The sequence below is a fragment of the Saimiri boliviensis genome, chromosome 11 (genome assembly GCF_048565385.1).
Source record: "Saimiri boliviensis isolate mSaiBol1 chromosome 11, mSaiBol1.pri, whole genome shotgun sequence".
Taxonomy (NCBI): Eukaryota; Metazoa; Chordata; class Mammalia; order Primates; family Cebidae; genus Saimiri; species Saimiri boliviensis.
The window spans coordinates 42624308-42646608 of NC_133459.1; the positions used below are offsets into that span (position 1 = coordinate 42624308).

At 52.9% G+C, this 22301-nt stretch overlaps 2 protein-coding genes and 1 long non-coding RNA gene across 8 annotated transcripts in view; 2 read left to right on the forward strand and 1 right to left on the reverse strand.

Annotated features, from left to right (window-relative positions):
- ST3GAL3 (ST3 beta-galactoside alpha-2,3-sialyltransferase 3) overlaps positions 1-8057 on the forward strand; it is a 219288-nt gene extending 211231 nt beyond the window's left edge. For 4 of the 6 annotated variants that reach the window (XM_039474161.2, XM_039474163.2, XM_039474162.2 and 1 more), the window contains one exon: positions 7019-8057. In XM_039474161.2, coding sequence (XP_039330095.1) covers positions 7019-7108 — 90 coding nt within the window. In that variant the 3' untranslated portion in view covers positions 7109-8057. Of the gene's footprint in view, positions 1-4123; positions 4242-5680; positions 5802-7018 lie in introns of those variants that run through there. The other 2 variants (XM_074380690.1, XM_074380691.1) reach the window with 2 other exon arrangements.
- Positions 8058-10722: 2665 nt separating this feature from the next.
- On the forward strand, positions 10723-13479 carry ARTN (artemin). The gene is made up of 4 exons (XM_039474144.2): positions 10723-10959; positions 12303-12429; positions 12768-12945; positions 13016-13479. Exons 2-4 carry the CDS (start codon positions 12370-12372, stop codon positions 13477-13479), a joined length of 702 nt encoding a protein of 233 aa, XP_039330078.1. The 5' UTR covers positions 10723-10959; positions 12303-12369.
- Positions 13480-15267: 1788 nt separating this feature from the next.
- Positions 15268-22294, reverse strand: LOC104652765 (uncharacterized). Its single transcript, XR_012512397.1, has 3 exons — positions 21906-22294; positions 17356-20792; positions 15268-15322 (listed from the first exon to the last, which is right to left on the reverse strand). It is a non-coding gene; the product is annotated as an uncharacterized LOC104652765 (long non-coding RNA).
- Between the last annotated feature and the right edge of the window lie 7 nt (positions 22295-22301).

The window sequence follows — 22301 nt, forward strand, 5'->3', positions numbered from 1 at the left end:
TGGAGAAACCCTGTCTCCACTAAAAATACAAAATTAGCCGGGCATGGTGGCGCATGCCTGTAATCCTAGCCACTCAGGAGGCTGAGGCAGGAGAATCGCTTGAACCCGGGAGGTGGAGATTGCAGTGAGCCAAAATCTCGCCATTGCACTCCAGCCTGGGCCACAAGAGCAGAAGTCCGTCTCAAAAAAGAAAAAAATTCATCATGGCTGGAGGTGGTGGCTCATGCCTATAATCCCAGCACTTTGGGAGGCCAAGGCAGGAGTATTACTTTAGCCCAGGTGTACAAGAGCAGCCTGGGCAACATGGTGAAACCTGGTCTCTATTAAAAATAGGAAAGATTGGCTGGGCATGGTGGCGCACGCTGATAATCCCAGCACCTTGGGAGGCCAAAGTGGGCAGCTCCTCCAAGGTCAGGAGTTCGAGACCAGTCTGGCCAACATGGGGAAACCCTGTCTCTACTAAAAATACAAATGTTGGCCGGGTACGGTGGCTCACACCTGTAATACCAGCACTTTGGGAGGCCGAGTTGGGCACATCACAAGGTAAGGAGTTCGAGGTCAGCCTGGCCAATATAGTGAAACCATATCTGTACTAAAAATACCAAAATTAGCCAGGCATGGTGGCACACGCCTGTAATCCCAGCTACTCAGGAGTCTGAGGCAGGAGAATCGCTTGAACCCAGGAGGCAGAGGTTGTGGTGAGCCGAGATCGAGCCATTACACTCCAGCCTAAGCAACAGACCGATATTCTGTATATAAATTAAAAAAAAAAATTAGCTGGGCATGTTGGTGGGTGCCTGAAATCCCAGCTACTCAGGAGGCTGAGGCAGGAAAATTGCTTCAACCCAGGAGGCAGAGGTTGCAGTGAGTCAAGATCACACCACTGCACTCCAGCCTGGGCAACAGAATGAGACTCCATCTCAAAAAAATAAAATAAAAATAGGAAAAATTATCTGGGTGTGCTGGTTGTGCACTTGTAGTCCCTGCTACTCGGGAGGCTGAAGTGGGCAGATCACTTGAGCCCAGGAAGTCAAGGCTGCAGTGAGCCATGATTGTGTCACTGCACTCCAGTCTGGGTAACAGTAAGACATGGTGGCACATGCCTGTAATCCTAGCCACAAAAAACAAACAAACAAACAAACAAACAAAAAACGCTAGCCAAGGCTCCATCTCAGACAACCTTCTCTTCTCGCTCTGCATATTCTCTGGGAGATTTACATCCCTGTCCATGACTTCAGTTACCATCTTTATTGTATCAGGCTTTTTTGGTTCTTAGTCCTTCAGACTGCTGTAACAGAATACCACAGTCTGGGTGGCTTTTAAACAATAGAAATTCATTTCCTAAAGTCCTGGAGGCTGGGAAGTGCAAGATCAAGTGCAGGAAGATTCAGTATCTGGTCAGGACCCACCAGAGAGGTAATTCATAGACAGCTGTCTTCTCACTTTCCTCACATGATGGAGGAGGTAGGCAGCTCTCCTGAGTCTCTCTTTTCTTTTTAAGACAGAGTTTCACTCTGTTGCCCAAGCTGGAGTACAGTGGTGTGATCATAGCTCACTGCTGCCACATACCCCTGGGCTCAAGTGATCCTCCCACCTCAGCCTCCCTAGTAGTAGCACACTGGCTAATTTATTTTATTTTTTGTAGAGATGAGGTCTTGCTATGTTGCCCAAGCTGGTCTTGAACTTCTGGCCTCAAGTATCCTCCTGTCTTGGCCTCTCAAAGTCCTGGGATTACAGGCATGAATCACCACGCCTAGCCCTGAGTCTCTCATAAGAGCACTAATCCCATTAATGAGAGCTCTACCCTCATTACCTGATCACCTCCCAAAGACCCCCACCTCCGAATTCCATTACACTGGGGGTTAGGTTTCAATATATGAATTTTTGGGGAGGCCATAAACATTCAGTCGACAGCAGGTTTCTTCCAACCATCTCAAGTGATTGGGAGTTATTTCAAGGATATGCAGGGGATTTGGAAATCTCAGAGGAAGCTAGAAACAGCCTTCCAGCTGGGCCTCCTGTTGTCTGGGTTAGGGTTCAGGAGTGAGACACCCATTCTGGCTCTGGGACAGTTCTAGAACTGCCTCACCATCCCCGTGGCCCCGAGAGTCTTCCATCCCTGCCTCTTTTCATATGTCTTCTTGCTGCTTTGTCCCCAGCCAGCACCGACTCAATTGCTCTCATAGGTTTTATCAGCCTTCTGGCTTCTGTTTACTTATATCTTTGGTCTTTTATAAATTCCTTTTATGTAAACTTTATGTAAAGTTTTATGCAGAGGGTGCGAGCCATAGACATGGGCGATGGGCAGATTCTAATGGGCTTTCTATGCCACAGAAGGAGTTTGGATTTTATTTAGAAGACAGTGGGGAGCTGTGGGTGAGTTTGAGACCTTACGTTAGCACGTAGTGGGTCACTATGGCCGCAGAATGAAGGGGAGAGAGCGAAGCAGGAACAGAACCTAGTTGGAAGTTGTTGCACTCTGGGCAAGAGATGGTGACTCCGGAACCAGATCTTTGGCTGAGACAGTGAGGTGAGAGGTGATGAGAGAGGTGATGATCCAGATCTTTGGCGAAGGTGATGAGACAGAGGCAGGAAGTCCAGGCTGGAAGCATAAGGCGATGAGACAGAGGCAAGAAATAGGATTTCAACTCAGTAGGGCCTGGGGACTGCCTTGGTGCAGGATGAGGTAGGACACTGCCTTCCCTGCAGCCCTCTGATGGAGTCTGTTCCTTTGCTTCCACCTGCCATGTCTCCGTTTTCAGGCCATTGTCCCTCCATTACATGCAAAACCTCCCTGGCTCTGAGGCTCCCGGCATCTGCTGCACCACACTCCATGAAAAGAGTATAGCTTCTTGGCTGGGCACCGTAGCTCATGCCTGTAACCCAGCACCTTGGAAAGTCGAGGTAGGGTGATCACCTGAGGTCAGGAGTTTGAGACCAATCCTGCCAACATGGTGAAACCCCATCTCTACTAAAAAATACAAAAATCAGCTGGGCGTGGTGGTGTGTGCCTGTAATCCCAGCTACTTGGGAGGCTGAAGCAGAAGAATTGCCTGAACCCCGGAGGTAGAGGCTGCAGTGAGCCGAGATCCCGCCACTGTACTCTTGCCTGGGTGACAGAACAGGCTTCTGTCTCAAAAAACAAAAAAGAGTGTAGCTTCTCAAATCAAAAAAGGTGACTTGGGGACATCAATACAGGGCCTGACTCTAGACCTTCATTTCCTTATCAGTGAAAGGGATAATAACAGCACCTGATCCTGGGGTTTGGAAAGGACCAGATGTGATAATGTGTTTTAAAAAAAAAAAAAAAAAAAAAAAAAAAAAAGGCCTGGCACATAGTAAGCACTCAGAAATCTTAGCCATAAGATTTAATCATAAGATTACTGTTAATCTTAATCATAAGATTACTGTTTTACCCCTACTTGCCACTGTTGCTTACCAACCCCAGATGAGGATTCACTGAGGAAGTTGGTGCCTGGGTTTGGAATCCCTCTGTTACCTCGGGTGTCTCACGTGGACCATTCAGCACCTTGGCTTCCCCTCGCTTCAACTGCACTTGCCTTGATCAGCTCACTCTGCAGGCCCAGCAGGGGTGTGTGGGATGTGGAGACACATGGACCGGGGGCTGAATGCCTGGCATATGTAAGGGATGTCAAGGGAATTCATAAAGGAGACGGAGGATCAGGGAGGTGCCACATCATGGAAGACGAAGGAGCAGTGTTCCAGGAAGAGTATCCACAGTGGGGTGCTGCTGGGAAACCCAGTAAGATGAGTGCTGAGAGGTGGCGGTGGATTTAGCTGTTAGGAGTTACTGCTGACTGTGGTGAGGACAGTTTCAAAGGAGTAATGGAGTAGAAGCCAGACTGCAGTAGTGAACAGTAATTAGAAGGCACCCTAGAGAATACAGATGTTGCTCATGGCAAGGCATCTCTTGGGACGCTTGGAGGAGAAGGGAGGAGAGAGAGTGGGCAGCAGCTGGAGGATGATGTGGCTTCATACAGGAATCTGTCACACAGCACGGAGGTCCAGGCTGGAAGTATAGATACGTGAGTTGTGAGCACAGCTCTTCTTCAGATGTAAGGATGAGATTTCAGAGAGTGAGAAGTGCATCTCGTCCTGGCAGGACCCTTGAACACCAATACTAAATGTGGGATGAGGAAAGAGGAGCCAACGAAAAACAGCTTCTGAGAGTGTGGACTGTGACACTGGATGGGCATCCATGCTCTGAATCGAGGGTCCTGGTAAGGCTGGAGACCACGATCCTGATTCCAGGTGACCAGAATCCTGCACCAGCCATGGCTAGTTCAGGGTTCTCATGAACTCAGAAGTTGTCTGCATACACAGCAGAATTAGGAAAAGAGCACCAGAGAGGTGGCATTATCTGACCCAAGAGAGCTACACCCCAGGGCCGGCTTTCTTCTTTACTTTTTAGGATGGAAATTGGCAAGTACAGAGGATATCATGAACTCCCACGTTCCTGCCCCCACCTTCCACAGGCATCAACATGCAGCCAATATTGTTCTGTCCCTTTTGTCTCATGCTCCCACTCCACTGATTTGAACAAGTCTCAGATGCCATATTCCCTTCCAGCCATAAATACTTCATTCATCCCAGGCGCGGTGGCTCATGCCTGTAATCCCAGCACTTTGGGAGGCCAAGGCAGGCGGATCACCTGAGGTCAAGAGTTCGAGACCAGCCTGGTCAACATGGTAAAACCCCGTCTCTACTAAAAATACAAAAAATCAGCCAGGCGTGGTGGCAGGTGCCTGTAATCCCAGCCACTTGGGAGGCTCAGGCAGGAGAATTGCTTGAACCCACATGGCACAGGTTGCAGTCAGCCAAGATCACACCATTGCACTCCAGCCTGGGCAACAAGAGTGAAACTCCGTCTCAGAAGGAAAAAAAAAAAAGATAATGGTTTATAAAAATGATCACACCTAAAAACATTAACAGTAATTCCTTAATACCAAATATCCAGTCCTCTGCTGACCTTTTAACCCTCAGTGACTCCCAGGGGGTACTGTTGACCCTGACCCATCAAATTGGTTACCACTTCTCCAGAGGAGTGATGAGAATGAGGGATAAGAAAAGAGGCTAACGAGTTTCCATGTCCACTCAAACCCTGGCCCTGTCATTCCTCCAAGCCTCTGTTTTCTCATCTATAAAACCTAATTTCATTCAACAAATCGAGGCACCTACTCTGTGCCTAACAGCCCCTACTCTTTCCAAGAGAGACAGTGAGGCAGATGCTTACATCTTCAGAGAATGGGGATGAGTTGTCCAAGGATCCGCAATGAGGACAGGCACGTACAGATGGCAGAGTAGAATGACAGGAGCCTTGAAGGGGCTGGAGAGCTTTAGGGAGTCCGGAGGGACAATGGGGTGTGAGGAAACCCTTCCCGCCTTGAGAGGCTGTAGAGTGTGGAATGTGAGGGAAGAAACAGGCACCACTTGAGAGGGAGTCTGGGGACACTGTCCTTCAAGGTGGCTGGGTTTGTGGTTAGCACAGAGGTCGAAGGGAATGCTCAGAGAAGAGGAATGTCGGGAGTGTGGCTGATGACCACCTGAGTTTCAGATGTAAAAGATCTGGAAGGTGGAGAGGGTTGACTGGCTCAGAATAAGGGCTAGACAGAGCCATACGTTTTTTTTAAAAAAAATTCATTTATTTGTTATTTTTCAGAAGATGGGGTCTGGATATGTTGCCCAGGTGGACTAAGTTCAAGTGATCCTCCCGCCTCAGCCTCCCAAGTAGCTGGGACTACAGGCACAGGCCACTGCACCCAGCTCACTTCTCAGCACCGGTAAATAGTGGCCGTGAACAGTTACGGTGGGCTGGGCATGGTGGCTCATGCAGGTAATCCCAACACTCTGGGAGGCTGAGGCGGGTGGATCACCTGAGGGTCAGGAGTTGGAGACCAGCCTGGCCAACATGGTGAAACCCTGTCTCTTACTAAAAATATAAAATTAGCCAGGCGTGGTGGCGCATGCTTGTAATCCCAGCCACTTGGGAGGCTGAGGCAGGAGAATCACTTCAACTCGGGAGGCAGAGGTTGCAGTGAGCTGAGATCACGCCACTTCACTCCAGCCTGAGCAGCAAGAGCGAAACTCTGTCTCAAAAAAAAAAAAAAATCAGTTATGGTGAAGCTCATTGCTGACAAACACAACAGAGAGGCCACTCGGGGACAAACTCTGATAAGGCCGATGTCATTCATCCCTTCATTCAATCAAGCCTTTTTCATCCAAGTTTTCTGTTGAGAGTCCTGGGGTTAGTAAAGGACCCCATCCTGGGTATAGTCTTCCCCAGAAGCCTCTTCTAGTAATTTTGAAATACAGGACATTATTGTTAGATGTAGTCAAATGTGCTCACCATAAAAAATTGGTAAGTAGGTGAGGTTAGCTTGATTTAATTATTCCACAATGTATATATCTATCAGAACATCACATTCTACCCCAAAAATACATACAATCATTATTTCAATTTAAAAAATATTTTTAAATTTTTAAAAAAGCCATTTCTCCGCAGGCCCCATGGCTCCTGTGATCTGGGAGGCAGGGCTTCATCCGCTGCCCCCAGGCCTGGAGAGTAGATTGCATCAGGCCAGGGAGTGACTCAGCCAGCTATTGCTTTTGGACTAGAGTGACTCACATTGCCTGCCCGCAGGGTATCTATAACCTGGTGCTTCCTGACAAGAAGTGGCTTGAAGTCTGTGGGAACAAGGTCCTTCCGCTCATGCTGAGGAGGGAGGTTGGGAAGCTTAGCGGTTTTCCTGGGACGAGGAAAGGGCTATGAAGGTTCTTTTCCCCACGTCACGGGAAGGGAGGAGGATGAGCTGTAGCAGTCCTAGAGCAGGGTCATTACCTTGTAGGCGCAACTGATTCCCAGTATCTGCCTTCAGATTTCCACAGTCACAGAGTAATTGGAGAGCCATGACTGGAAAAGGGCACCAAGACCTGGAAGGGGCACTAAACAAAGGTTTCAGCAAAGGCCCGACTGATCACTTCATCTCTTTCCTTCCAGTCCTGGACGCACAATATCCAGCGAGAGAAAGAGTTTCTGCGGAAGCTGGTGAAAGCTCATGTCATCACTGATCTAAGCAGTGGCATCTGAGTGGGCCCAGCACATGGCCATAGAGGCCCAACCACCACCAGGAGCAAGCAGCAGCCAGCGCCACCTAATCAGGAGTCTTCAGACCCAGAGAAGGACAGTGCCAAGGGCCCCAGGGGCAGCGAGGCCTCGGTGGAGCAGCCAGAGCTATGCCTGCTCAGCAGCCAGCCTCAGAGACCAGCGCGCAGCCTCATCAGCCTGAGTCCTTGACGCCAGAGGGCCAGCAGGCTACCGGCTGTGCCCAGCAGGCCTAGCATGCAGGCGGTGGGACACTGGGCAGCAAGACTGCTGCCGGAATCACTTCTCCAATCAGTGTTTGGTGTATTATCATTTTGTGAATTTGGGAATGGGGGAGGGTGGGGATAATTTATTTTTAAACAAGGTTGGAGATGTCAAGTTGGATCCACTTGCCATGCAGGAAGAGGCCCACTAGAGGGCCCATCAGGCACTGGTACCAGTGAGCTCCCTGTGGGGCAGGAGTGCCACGACCAGCCTGAGCCTGTACCCTCCTCTGGGGCTGCAGAGTGGTGGGCAGGATCTCAAGCCAGCGCCCTCCAGCTCATGACACTGTTTGGCCTTTCTTGGGGAGAAGATGGGGTATTCCCACTCACCAGCCCTAGCTGTCCCATAGGGAAACCCTGGAGCCATCCCTTCGGAGCCAACAAGACCACCCCAGGGCTACAGCAGAAAGAGCTTTAAAGCTCAGGAGGGTGACGCCCGGCTCGGCCTGCTGGGAAGAGCTCCCCTCCACCGCTGCAGCTGATACATAGGACTACCCCAGGCCTGGACTCACCAAATTGCCACATGTTCTAGGTTTCAGCGATGAGACTGCCAGGTCGTTGGGTTCTGCCTTTAGCCTGGACCAGAGGGAAGTGAGGCCAAAGGACCTTACCCAGGCTGCGGCAGCCGTCCCAGGCCACCCTCGTGGAAGCAATAAAGCTCTTCCCTGGTCTCTTTTTGCCTTCTCTGACTTTCTTGAAAGAAACAGGAATCTAAAGCCTCAGCAACTACACCAAACCCTGCCCTCTCTCTAGCCCACAGAGTCCTGGGTCCCCTTTACTTGTGTCTTAATGCAGGGCCTAGATAGCCACCCAGAGGTCTCTGGAGCATCTCCTGTCCCATGTAGTCCAGGATCCTCTTTCTTTGAGACCAGAGGTTTCAGGGCACACTTTTAGAGGATGCAGAGGCATAGGACTGGAGCTTGCAGCCCTAGGACATTGCCTCAGGATTGCCACAACCCCACCTCTGCAATGACAGTTATTCCTGCAGGCAAAGGAAAGATGTACTGCCGAGCCCCTGCAGCAGGCAGAGGCCCGCAGATCTACCCTATTCCCAACGCTCCCAGCCCTCTGGGAAGAACATGCCCCAGGCCCCATCGTTAGAACAGAGGCATCCTCTGTCATACTTTAGAAAAGATGTCACCCCCCCCCCCACCTCACCTTCTTAAGAGTCCTAGAGTCTGATCCCTTCCTTCCGTAGCATCCCCAGGCAGGCCTGAGAATGGACAGACTGTCACCTGCACTTGACAGTGTGAAGTGAGCTTCCTGTCAGACATTACGGCTGCAGCAGGCAGTAAGTGGGGTGGCCGGCCTCTGCACCTCTCTCCTGCCCACCCCAACCCAAGAGTCCAGGCAGCCCTGGGCTGCCCTCCCACTGTGGCTGGCCTTAGGCAGAAGCCTCTTGGACTTGGAGGGTCAGGGAGGCCCTGACTAAGGGACAGGTCAACTAGAAATGCTCTCCAAATTCTACTGGAAATAGGGCCAGCACCCTGCAGATGTTCCTGTCTGGATGGTGCCCCATGGAGTTGTACAGGGCATAGGCTACATGCCTGTAAGTGGTAGCCCTGGCTGAAGAAGCCCCAAGGAAGGTGCCTCAGCTGAGCAGCCAGCTGTAGGAGGTGACAGAGCAAGCAGCTCCCCCCTTGGCCTCCTGTCCCGCAGGGCTTCTGGCACACCTGCAGCAGCCCCAACACCAGCAGCAGCAGCAGTTCTCTATGGTCTCTGAGCCCTGGGGGTGCACCAGAATCACCGGTGCCATTTGAAAACGCACACGTGCACCCTGAGAGTCTGACTGAGGTCTGGGGTGGGGCCCGGATGTGGGTCGTTTTTACAGGTCCCCAGTGGTTCTAATGCATAGCCAGGGTATAGATGGTCCATACGCCCCCAGTACTCTCATCCCTGCCCTCTGCTTTCCTCCAGGCTACAAATTCACCTGCGTCCAGAACATTTCCACTTGGATAATCCACAGGCCCTTCCAACTCAGCATGTCCAACCCTGAATTCGTGAGCCCTGCCTGTCCTCCCAGGAGCCGGAATGTCCCCTCCGGAGTCACCCCGCCAAAGGCACACGTTTATAGGGCCCACCTACCTCCTCACCCTGTCCAGTCAGACACCAGCGAGTTTTCAAAACTGCATGTTCCAGAAGCAGCCCCAGGTTCCCCTCACACCCTGCATCAGACCTGATCCTCTCTCCGCAGCAGCCTCCCAACTCTATTTCCACCTCTCTCTCACCCATCCTTTTTACTATAGCCAGAGTCATCCACAAAAATGCCTATGTGATCACACCATTCTGCTCAAAACCCTCCCGTGGTCCCCAGGGTTAGGCTCTTTCCATCCGCGTTCCTCACCCAGTCCTCACCCCACCTGCCAAATTGCCATAATTAGGCATCTGAAATGCTACCCTCCGGCTCCCTACCTCAAGCCTCAGCTCAGATGTTCCTCCTCTGTGACCCCTGCCTTCAGCCCTCAGTACCCATTTCTACCAACACTGCCCTTGCTGTGCCCCAGTGACCCCCGTGTTTGCAAGTGTGTCCGTACTCCAAGCCCCAGGCAGCACAGGAGATGAGCTGTGGGGAGACCCGAGCTGAAAGCTTCTGCGCAGAGCCTCAGCAACCCAATGAGGCAGGTGAACTGGCCGCGAAAAGAAGAAACCGGTGGAGCAGAGAGCGGCTGCTGCAGGGCAGACAGCCAGGCCCCCCAAATCTGCACGCACCAGCCGGCGGCCGCCCCACACAGGGACCGGCCTTCCCGGGCCTTCCCGTCGCTCCCCGCCCTCACTCCCTCCCGCCCTCGGCCCGGCCTCCCAGCTCTCTACTTTGCGTGTCTACAAACTCAACTCCCTGTTTCCGTGCCTCTCCGCCGCCCGAGTTCTCTACTCCACACCAAGGGGCCCCTCCCAGCATCTGCCCGCCTCCCAACCTGGGGGGACCTAACCAAGCCAGGGGGGACTGGATCCGACGGGTGGAGCGGCCAGGTGAGCCCCGAAAGGTGGGGCTGGGCAGGGGCGCTCCCGGCCCCACCCCGGGATCTGGTTACGCCGGGGCTGGAATTTGACACCGGACGGCGGCGGCGGCGGCGGGCAGGAGGCTGCAGAGGGATGGAGTTGGGCCCGGCCCCCAGACAAGCCCCGCGGGCTCCGCCAGCAGCAGGTCCCTCGGGCCCCAGCCCTCGCTGCCACCTGGGCCCGGAGCCCCACACCCGAGGTAAGCCAGCCCACTTGCCTGTCCCGGGTCCCAGCCCTGGATGGACGCTCCTGGGCTGAGGGAGTGGACAGGACCACCCCCCTCCACTCTTCTTGCATCCTCCCTCTCTTGGGCCCTCTGCACAGTTCTCAGCCCCTCCCAGCCCCTCAGTCCCTCCTGCCGCTTGTTGGGACTGCGCTGGCCCTGCCGGCCCACTGTAATGTGAGGCTCCCGCTGCCGCTACAGGGCGCAGACTGGCTGCCAAGGCCACACTTTTGGCTAAGAGAGGCACCGCCAGGTGCACAGTCCTGGGCATGAGCCGTTTGAGCTTCGGGGGAAAGCCCAGCACTAATCCCAGGAAAGGTGCCTAGAAGAACACGGTCCAGGACCCCGTGGTGAGTAGCGGGCTGAGGAGAGGGAGGCAAGGGCTGGAGAACCAACTGGCCCCAGATGGCAAGGAGGGAGGCGGGGAGGGCCTGAGCGGTCCTCCAGAGACCTGCTCCGGGGCTCCCCCTAGCGCAAAGGGAGCCTACGGCTGTCCTGCCGGCCTTTCACGCCATCACAGAGAACAGTCACTGGCCTGGCCCAGAGGCCCTGATTCCACTTAGCCAAGAGGTGCACACCAGGACCTGGAGGACCACCCCAGGAAGGCCTGGGGGTCTGTCCCACAGGTGTGCAAGCATTCTGTGTGCTGAGGATGGGGATGGGGATGGGGATGGGGGTGGCAGCTGGGACCAGGAGAAGGCTGGCTAATGAGGAAGGCTGGCTTCTGAGGAAGGCTCTGGGGCCCTAGAAGGGTATTTGGAAATGCCAGCAGTGGAGGCTTGGGAAGCCTGGCTGGGATCAGAGACGATGGCTCAAGGGGGAACCTTCCAGGAGCATGACTAGGCTGCTAGACCCACAGGGGGCTGGGAGGACAGACCTAGACCAGCTCTCAGGGTGGCTCAGCTCTCAGAGACCAGGCTGGTATGGAAGCCTGGCTGGCCCTCCTGGGACTGGCTCAGGCCTGAGTGTAGCTGAGGGTATGGAAAAGCCCACCCTGCTTGGAATCTGCAGGCTTGGCAGACTCTGCCCCCTGGTGGCCACAGGAAGCCATGGCCCAGGCCCCATGTTGTCAGAGGGCCCATTCGCGCCCACCATCCCCTGGCTCTGTGGTCATGGAGGGACACCTATAGTCAGAGGAGAGAACGCAAGTGGCTCTGGGTCCAGAACACAGTTCACAGAGGAGCAAGGGGAAGCAGCTCTGGGTGGACAGCGCTGGCTGAGGCTTGGGGCTCACTATCATTAGGTAACTCCGAGTGACCAACTAGCACTCTAATCCTTCTCCAGGCCTCAGCTTTCTCCCTGGCAGCCTAGGGTGAAGGCTCTCTGTCGGACCAACTGTGTCCAGCTATGACTCCCTCCAGCCAGTTCTGGCACCTCCAGCCCTACAGCACAGAGCAGGAAGGTTCTGAGAAAAGAGGACCCCTCTCTCCTCTCCAGCTGTGTGACCTTGCGACCTTAGACAACCTCTGAGCTTCTTTGAGCCTTGTTTGCTCATCTGGAAAAGGGGGATTAAACCATTTACCTCTTGGAGTTGTATAAGAATAGCTGCAAAGCACCTAACACGTAGTAAGGTTCCCAGCGCAGCTACTTCTGCTGCGTTGAGTCTAGCTGTCCAGGCCCCTTGCTCCTCACCTGGAGAAACTGGGGTGGCAGGATGGTCCCCCAAAAGATAACTCATCTCTTAATTTGCAAGCTGCCTCAAGAGGAGGGTGGGGGAACAGCTCCACAAAGGCTGATGGGCGCTCCTGGTGTTGATAGAGATGGAACTTGGACTCGGAGGCCTCTCTGCACTGTCCCACTGCCCCTGGCCTAGGTGGCAGGTGAGTGGTTCTCCCAATGACTCCCAGCTGGTACTGAAGAGAGGCGGCTCGACTGGCGAGGGAGAATGGGGCTTGGCTTGGGCGGGGAAATGGTCAGGGAGGGACCAAGTGAATGGCAGGAGGAGCGGGACTTCTCTGAATGGTCGGGGCACGCAGGTGATTCCTTCCCCCCACCTCGTCCCCGAGCTAGCAAACCCATTGTACCGGAACCTAGGCCCTTCCTGAGCTCCCCTCTACACAGCTAGGAGCCCATCCCCGGCCTGATCTCAGCCCGAGGACAACCCCTCCCTGAGGTCCCCCCTCCCCAAGCCCACCTGGGCGCTCTCTTTCTCCCTGAGGCTCCACTTGGTCTCTCCGCGCAGCCTGCCCTGTGGCCAACCCTGGCCGCTCTGGCTCTGCTGAGCAGCGTCGCAGAGGCCTCCCTGGGCCCCGCGCCCCGCGGCCCCGCGCCCCGCAGCCCTGCCCCTCGCGAAGGCCCCGCGCCGGTCCTGGCGCCCCCCGCCGGCCACCTGCCGGGTAGGTGAGAGGGCGAGGGGGCGGGGCGGGGCTGGCCCGGGACACCGCACGTGACTGAGTCTCGTTTCAGGGGGACGCACAGCCCGCTGGTGCAGTGGAAGAGCCCGGCGGCCGCCGCCGCAGCCTTCTCGGCCAGCGCCTCCTCCGCCCGCGCCACCATCTGCTCCTCCCCGCGGCGGCCGCGCGGCAAGGGCTGGGGGCCGGGGCAGCCGCGCACCGGCAGCGGGGGCGCGGGGCTGCCGCCTGCGCTCGCAGCTGGTGCCGGTGCGCGCGCTCGGCCTGGGCCACCGCTCCGACGAGCTGGTGCGTTTCCGCTTCTGCAGCGGCTCCTGCCGCCGCGCGCGCTCTCCGCATGACCTCAGCCTGGCCAGCCTCCTGGGCGCCGGGGCCCTGCGACCGCCCCCGGGCTCCCGGCCTGTCAGCCAGCCCTGCTGCCGACCCACGCGCTACGAATCGGTCTCCTTCATGGACGTCAACAGCACCTGGAGAACCGTGGACCGCCTCTCGGCCACCGCCTGCGGTTGCCTGGGCTGAGTGCTCTCTCCAGGGCTTTGCAGACTGGACCCTTATCGGTGGCTCTTCCTGCCTGGGACCCGCAGAGCCAGCGGCCTCAGCCAGGGACAGAGGCCTCAGAGCTGAGAGGCCCCTGCCGGTGAGTGATGGACAGCATCCCTGGAGAGGTGGAGGGACAACTGGCTAGAAGCCCCAGGACCCTCACCCTGCGGATCCCAGCCTAAAAGACACCAGAGACCTCAGCTATGAAGACCTTCCGACCCACTTCTCACAGACTCTGGCACTGGCCAAGCCTCGAACCTGGGACCCCTCCTCTGATGAACCCTACAGTGGCTGCGGCATCAGCTCCCACCCAGGCCCTGTGGGGACAGCATTTGAAGGCGACATTGCCGTCGGTTGGCTGAAAGTGCCTGTGCTGGAGCCGGCCTGTATGCACTAGTGGGAGCTGGCCCCCTATTTATTATTTCTAAGTTATTTATTTACTTCTGTGGCTTGTCAGATCCTTTCCTGGGCAGTGGGGAGCTGGGAAGAAGAGGCTAGAGGGAGATCATGCCTTGCTGATTGCACTTACACACTTCAGGCTGACTCAGCAATCACAGACCTGGCCTGGATCTCCAGCCCCCACCCAGCAGCTGGCATCTTTGAGGCCCCTGCTTAGTTCGTAAAGACACAGAGAAGCACTCATTGCCCCACCCCACTGTCATTGATCAGTGTCTTACCATCCAGGGAACTGTCTTGAAGGTACCTCGCATGCCTCTGCTTGCAGACAGTCCAGCTTGGTTAACTCACTACCCACATTCCATGGAGCAGCCCAGGGCATGAGAGCATCTGAAAAAAGCTGTGGGTTGGGAGAGGGTGCGGTTGGGTCCCAGTTAAGGTGAATGAAGCACGGAGCTCCATAGGGACAAGGGAACAGGAAAGGATAAGGGCCCCAGAAGGATCTGCATCTTGGGTGATGAACAAGGATATTCATTAATTCAAACAAATATTTATTAAGCACCTGTTATATGTCTGATACTGATTATATGACAGATGCCAAGGATACAGAAGCAAAATGGACAGATCCCTGCCCTTGAGAAGCTTAAACTGGGAAAGACAGACAAAAAATAAGCAATTACAGTGATAATTATTTAAATTCAATTTGGCAAATGGTATGAAAAGGACAGGAAGCTAAAAAGTCCACACCATCGTAGGGGAGAAAGGAAAAGTTAGTGCTGACCCTGCCTCCCACACCACCCCAAGCCACCTCCAAAAGGCCAGTGCTATCCTTGAGCTTTTCTGGGATATCCTTTGAAACCTTGTTTCCCACGTCCTATGCATTTGTACTGGGGAAGCCTCTCTGATTGTTCTTCCTTGGAAATGAGATGGGGGTGTGGATTTGGAAAGCGTGCCAAGTCTGAGGAATGGTGGGACATCCAGAGTGGCTGTCAGGAGGCAGTGGGATCAGCTGGTCTGGAACTGCCAGGGGAGGTCTGGGCTGGACTGACAGAGCTGTCAGCACAGAGGCAGGAGCTGCAGCAGGGGGTGGATGAGAGCACCATGAGAGACGGAGAGGGTTGAGGGCGGGATCCCTCAGGCATGTAACACTGCAGACAGAAATTCCTTCCAATCTGCCTGTGTGCCTGCCTGCTTTGGCACAGGTGCCCCCTTCACCCAGGCTAGAGTGAGGAGCTAGCAAGAGCTCTCTGAAGGCTGTCTCATTCTGGGTCGAGGAGGAGAAACGTGTGTATGCTCCCACTCTTCTGCATTCACTGCCCCACTTCGAGGTGCTCCCAAAACTTCGATGCGTTTGCTCCCTTCAGACACCCTGTTGGCCCCTCTCTGCCTCCAAATGGATTCAGGATCCTTAGTTCCACCTTCCCTCCTGCAAAGAGAATGGCCCCAGGGCCATACAGTTTACAGAGAGCTGCCTGCAGCAAGGACATGTTATATGTCAATTCCAGGGTTATTGGGGCCAGGCAGCCCCCTGCTGGCGAGACTTTAAAGCCTCGCCTAGTCCCCAAACCCTGCTACTCAGTAGATATGGCTGCTCTCAGAATCAGGTAAAGGAGACCGACTGAAGCCATCTCTGACAATGCTCACAGTGAAAGGGACACAGCCCAAGCCAAAGGTGCTGGCTGCCGACACTTCCCAGGTTGCCAGTTTTTGAGGGAATAGAGCCCATCCAGCTGGAGGCTGCATTCTGGGCCCCAGACAGCTTGTGCTCAACATCTCAGAGTCCTGGGCAAAACAGCAACAGCCCCAAGAACACATTCCCAGATGAACTAGCCTCGGTTTGCAACTCAGGACAACCCAAATCAAAAGGAAGAAAGAGAGGGAGGGAGGGAGGGAGGGAGGGAGGGGAGGGGAGGGGAGGAAGGAAGGAGGGAAGAAAGAGAGAGAAGGCTGGGTGTGGTGGCTCACACCTGTAATCCCAGCACTTTGGGAGGCCAAGGCAGCGGATCCCCTGAGGTTGGGAGTTTGAGCCTAGCCTTACCAACGTGGAGAAACTCTATCTCTACTAAAAATCCCAAATTAGCCAGGCGTGGTGGCACATGCCTGTAATCCCAGCACTCAGGAGGCTGAGGCAGGAGAATTGGTTGAACCAGGGAGGCTGAGGTTGTGGTGAGGCATGATCATGCCACTGCACTTCAGCCTGGACAACAAGGGCGAGACTCTGAGAAAGAAAGAAAGAGACAGAGAGAAAAGAAAGAAGGAAGGAAAGAAGAGAGAGAGAAGGAAAGAAGGAAGGATGGAAGGAGGAAGAAAAAGCAAGAAGCAAGCAAGAAAAGGTTGTTTACCCCAAAGCAAACGGGCTGCAGAGCCGCACCTCTGTTTACCACATAGTGGCTACAACCTGTCACCAGGTGGCTCACTGCAGCTCCTGGGGCCACAGGTGACTCTGGTCACTATTGAAGTTAAAGGCCATTTATTCCTTTGGATTCTCAGAAGCATTTGACAGTGTCAGTGCTCCTTGAAAACCTGTCTTTCTTTGAGTCATGATCCCACCCTCTCCGTTTTCCTTCCACTCCTCCAGAGGCTTGTTATCAGGTGATTTTTGAGCTCCTTTTCCTCTCTCTGCCTCTCATGTTCCTCAGAGCTGTGGTATCAGCTCTCTCTCCTCTTCCCATTCTACTCTCTCCCTGAGCAGCACTGTCTACTCCCATGGCTTCAGTTACCACCTCCATGCTGACCATGCTCACATTTTGTCCCCAGCTTAGAACATTCACCTGAGTCCCGAGTCTGTAATTCCAGTACCTCTATCTCTATATCCTTGGAGACCTCAAGCTTAACATCTGTGTACTGGGTGTCTTCTGTTTGCTCCTTCACATCCACTCCACTCTTCAGCCTGCTCTGCTCCTCACATCAATGAGCTTCCCCGCTGTCCAGCTTCCACACTCTCCCCAGTGTTCCCTGCTCAGTGAATAGACCAACCTCATCCAGACACAGCCAGAACCTCGGGCAACCTCCTGGACTCCTTAAGTGCTGTTATGTCCCTTAAGCATTGGTCATCAAATCCTTGCATCCTGCAGATTCATCCCTTTTCCCTATCCCCACAGCCATTCTGCTGAAGTCTTCAGATTTTTTTTTTTTTTTTTTTTTTTAGACAGTCTCACTCTGTTGCCAAGCTGGAGTGCAGTGGTTCCATCTTGGCTCACTAAAACCCCTGCCTCGTGGGTTCAAACGATTCTCCTGCCTCAGCCTCCCAAGTAGCTGGGATTACAGGTGCACACCATCATGCTCAGCTAAGTTTTGTATTTTTGGTAGAGACGGGGTTTCACCATGTTGGCCATGTTGATGGTCTTGATCTCTTGACCTTGTGATCCGCCCACCTTGGCCTCCCAAAGTGCTGGGATTACAGGCGTGAGCCACTGCATCCGGCCAGTTTTTTGGATGGTATATTGCTCATCCTCCTACCTGGTCTCATTGACTCCAGTCACAATTCCCTCTAATCATTCTCAGTCCTGCATCCAGAGAAGTTTCATCCTCTTGACAGTAACTGAGCACGAACTATCATGCATTGAGCTAGTTTCAGGAATTCAGAGACCAGTGAGAAACATGTTTTGCCATCAAGGAAACTATACTTGGAGGTGGAAACAGAAGTAGGATAGCAAATAAAAGTAAAAGGCATCCAGTTAAATTCGGATTTCAGATAAATAAATAAACTTTTTTTTGAGATAGGGTCTTGCTCTGTCCCTCGGGCTGGAGTGCAGTGGTGCGATCTTGGTTCAATGCAACCTCCACTTCCTGGGGTCAAGCGATCCTACCAACTCAGCCTCCCAACTAGCTAAGACCACAGGTGCATGCTACCATGGCTGGCTAATTTTTAAATTTTTTTGGTAGAGATAGAGTCTTGCCATGTTACTCAGGCTGGTCATGAACTCCTGAGCTGAAGCAATCCTCCCGCCTTGGCCTCCCAAAGTGCTCAGATTACAGGTGTGAGTCACCATGCCTGGCCTAAATACTCGTTTCCAGTATGTCCAATGCAATAATTGGGACACACTTATATCAAAAATTTGGCTGGGCATGGTGGCTTACGCCTATAATCCCAGCACTTTGGAAGGCTGAGAAGGGTGGATGACTAGAGCTCAGGAATTCATTGTGACCATGTCCTGTCCTGCATGGTGTGGTTCTCAGCCCTGGACAGGAATGCCGAGGTGAGGGCCACTTCCTTGGGCTCTCCGTCTCAGCCTGAAGACTCTGCTACTCCTATATTCTTCAGATGTTTTTTCACTTCTTACTAGCTAGTTCATCATGGCTTCAATTCCCTGTTACATTTCACAATTCTTCTATTAAACTTCCCCTGTGTGCTGACTGTGTGGTGTCTCTCTCTTGATTGCATCCAGAATGACACAGAGCCTTCTCAACAGAGGAAGTAGCATGAACAATGACAGGGAAAGTATGAAACAGCCTGGTGTGTTCCCAGGATTGCCAGCAATTTCAGGTAGACTTGGGGAGGGTCTTCATCAAGACAAAAGGCTGAAGAGATCACAAAGGGCTTTGAATGTTATACTGAGGAGCTTGGCCTTTGCTCTGAAAGGAGCCACTGAGGGTTTCTTTTCTTTCTTTCTTTCTTTTTTTTTTTTTTTTGAGACAGAGTCTTGCTCTTTCACCCAGGCTGAAGTACAGTGGTGTGATCTTGGCTCACTGCAACCTCCACCTGCCGGGTTCAAGTGATTCTCCTGCCTCAGCCTCCTGAGTAGCTGGGATTACAGATGTGTGCCACCACGCCTAGCTTTTTTTTTATTTTATTTTTAGTAGAGATCGGTTTTCACCATGTTTGTTAGGCTGTTCTTGAACTCCTGACCTCATGATCTGCCCGCCTCGGTCTCCCAAAGTGCTGGAATTACAGGTGTGAGCCACCACACCCGGCCCACTGAAGGGTTTTAAGTGGGCTTGGTTAGAGATGTGTTTCAGATGGATCACTGGCTACTGTGTCGAGTACGGATGGAAGAGGCAAGGTGGGAGCCAGCTAGAGCTGCCATCATTAGAGCTGTTCATGCAACAAACACAGGTACCTTGAGTTAGGGCAGAAGCAATGTGCAAGGACAGGAGAGATGTGAGGCACAATAAGAGATGTGAAGGCTTGATGAGAGATGGTTTCCAGGTGTCTGGCTTGGAGTAGTGGTAAGGAGCACAGGGGATGTAGCATTTTAGCATGTGATAGGGGTAAGATGTGGGGAAAATGTGAATTCCGTTTTGTATGTGTTCAACTTCAGGGGCCTGCGGCAACTTCAGAGGGCAAGGGAGTAGCTGAATATGTGGGTTTGAAACTCAGGACAGTCTGGGCTGGAGAAATCTAAGGAGCCATAGCTTGAAGCCAGGGGAGTGGTGAGATAATGAGGCATAAGACAAGAAGCAGAGACTAAGGAGAACCAACATTTAAGGAACAGGTGGAGGAAGAGGGACAGGCCAGTGCAGGAAACCAAAAAGGAGTGGTCAGAGTGTTGGGAAAAACAAGACAAAGCAGAAGAACTGGAGGGAGTGGCCAACAGGGCCAGATGCAGCACAAAGTCAAGTTGTATGAGAACCGAAAACTGCCCATTAGGTTTTCTTGCAACGTGGTAGCCTAAGGTCTTGGGCTAAACTTCCTGCTGAAAACAACTTTAAATACTAGACTCTATCTATCTATCTTTAAAATTAAGTGCATCCCTAAACTGGCAAAAACATAAGAAACACATTGAGGCCAAAGAACTAAATGAAAGCTGGGAGCTACAATGGTGAGCAAAGCTCTATCATTGCCTTTCATCTTGAAGGCAGTTGCTGAACCTACGGAACCTGATCGATCATTGGTTTTCAAGGGGTCCCTGAGCTTATGAGAAAGAAGACAAAGCCCAGGGCCCCCTCACCATGGGGAGACTATTTACAAACTTCTCCATCAGGCCAGGACCTCAAAGGCCAGTGTATGTCAACACTGTGAGGGTGAATTAGAAAGAAACCTGCCCCTGTCTGACCTAACCTCTCTCCCTCAAACCAGGGGACTACAAAAAAAACTGCCTGCATCCAACTTTGGTGCTAAGAAGGGGGAACAGTCTTCCCCTGAGAATTCTTTTCTTTTTTATTTTTTGAAATGGAATCTTATTCTGTCACCCAGGCTAGAGTGCAGTGGCAGAATCTCGGCTCTCTGTAACCTCCACTTCCGGGGTTCAAGTGATTCTCCTGCTTCAGCCTCCCAAGTAGCCAGGACTACAGGTGCCTACCACCATGCCTGGCTAATTTTCATATTTTTTGTAGAAATGGGGTTTCACCATGTTGGCCAAGCTGATCTCGAACTCTTGACCTCATGATCCGCCTGCCTCAGCCTCCCAAAGTGCTGGGATTACAGGTGTTAGCCACCACGCCTGGCCTCCCCCTGAGAATTCTTAACTATAAGCAGGCCTTCGTCTGATTTTGGAGACCAAATTCGCATGATTTTGGTAGGCTGAAAAACTTCAAAGTGATCACTTAATTTGACATAAACATAAATTGGTAGTGGTTCCGGGTGACCAATAAAAGCTCCCTCTCCCCCTCTGCTGGGCTTTGGGATGTTCCCTCCTCAATCTGCAGACCCCTCCCAGGGTTGCCACAGGTTCTGGCCCCTATAGGTCTACACTTGTTCTTTAGAGAAGAGCCCTCTGTAACTGGCTCCCAAAGACTTATCCCCAACTTGGCTCTGAGCTATCCTGCACTAACATCCAAATCTCCTAGAGATTTGGCTTGTGTGGCTTCCGGAAATGCCCCCAACTCTCCCCAGGGCCTACTTCAGTCCATCTGTCCTAAGTAGTATTTGCAAAGGATGTTCAGGAGCCATTGCTGGTGAATCTGCGCTTCTTTCTCTGCCAGATCCCTGGAATCCCCAGGAGTAAGGAGGAGCCCTGGATGGGAAGCAGGAAGAAAACACATACTAAGTTGTGGTCTCTGGGCTGAGCCCCCCACCCCCAAAACCCCCTTAACTAAAATGAGTTTCAGAAGAAGCCAAGGTCTCATAGCTAAAAAAAAGGCATAAACAGGTTTTGAACCCAGGACTAGGTCTAGAGTTTGTGCACTTGAACCCACTCTCAACACCATCTCCCCTGTGCACCGCCACCTCCACCAGTGAAACCCCCAGCCAGCACCAGGCTCAAGGTATTTCACACCCTAGGCACAGGCCTGGAATCAGTTACTTTATTTTTGCCTTCCTCTTCCTCCTTCCAAATGTCTCCTGCCTCTGTTTCTTCCTTCACTTTGTCTTTCATATTGCAGACATATTTTTCTAAAATGCAAATGTAATCATCATTGCTCACTTGAAACCCCACCATGGTTTCATATTGCACTTAGGATAATGTCCAAACTCCTACAAGAATCTATTGCTACCAACTTGTCTTTCCAACCTCATCTCTGTTACTCATACCCTTCCCCTTTCCCACCGCACATATATCCCCTTAAACTAAACATGAATTACTTGCTATTCTTTCTTGATGAAGATTTGCTGAATGACTTAGAGTCCCACTGGATTTCACTTACCAGCTAAATGAGCCCCTCTCCTCCCCAGGCTCTCTATTCTTCAAGCTCAGTTTTCGCAAGTTTCTCTTCTCAGGGAAGCCTTCGTGGACCTTCTCAGGCCTCAGCAGCTACTGCCAACGCCAGCTTCCTCCATTTGAACACAACTACAGAGCTCTCTGCACTTTTAATTTTTTTCCTCTTCCCTGCTAGAGTAGCTGGCAGGAGTTAACAAAAAGACAACTGGAGGGGTGAGAGGCAGGAGCTGCCGGGGCCTGTGGCAGACCAGATCTATGGCAGGGTCTACCACCCGTTCTGTGTGCCAGGGACAAGATAAACCTAACTTTCCCCAAGCTTGACCTCCTCATCTCATCTGAAAATGAATAAAAATACCCACTTCAGAGCTGTTAAGAAAATTGAACCTGAAGTATGCAAAGTCCTGTTCCTGGCACTTAAATGTAAGCTATTCTTATTCTAGTTACACATAAAGTTACTTCCAAAAACCTTACGAAATTCCCCGAGCACTGTCCATGGTACGTGGTTTCCCGGTTGCTTATTGGGTGGTCCTGAGAGCCTTCCTTTTTTTCTTCCTGAGGCGTTCCAAGTACCCTCTCCTTTGGGTGATGCTGACGCCTTCTTCCCAGACTGCACCTTTGCTGGGCCGGAGGATGCCCCGCAGCGGAGCGCCAGAGTGACCAGGCAACCTCCCTAGTCCCCACCCTCTGGCCCGGACTCCCCGCTCCGTCCTCGGGTTCCTCGAGTCACGTCCTCCTACTAGGGAACTGGGCCGCAGCGCCCCGCACCGGTCTGACCCAGAGTGCCTGCTGGTCGCGGTAGGCCGAGGACAGGCAGGGATCCGCAGGTCCCCAACCCACGTGCTCCGGGCCTCCTCCGCAGGGCGCCGC

Bases quoted from the DNA above. Each gene is read 5' to 3' on its own strand.
- ARTN (XM_039474144.2), top strand. From the start codon at position 12,370: ATGGAACTTGGACTCGGAGGCCTCTCTGCACTGTCCCACTGCCCCTGG. The intron at 12,430-12,767 runs GTGAGTGGTTCT...TTTCTCCCTGAG, and splicing joins GCCCCTGGCCTAGGTGGCAG to GCTCCACTTGGTCTCTCCGC. The intron at 12,946-13,015 runs GTAGGTGAGAGG...GTCTCGTTTCAG, and splicing joins CCCCGCCGGCCACCTGCCGG to GGGGACGCACAGCCCGCTGG.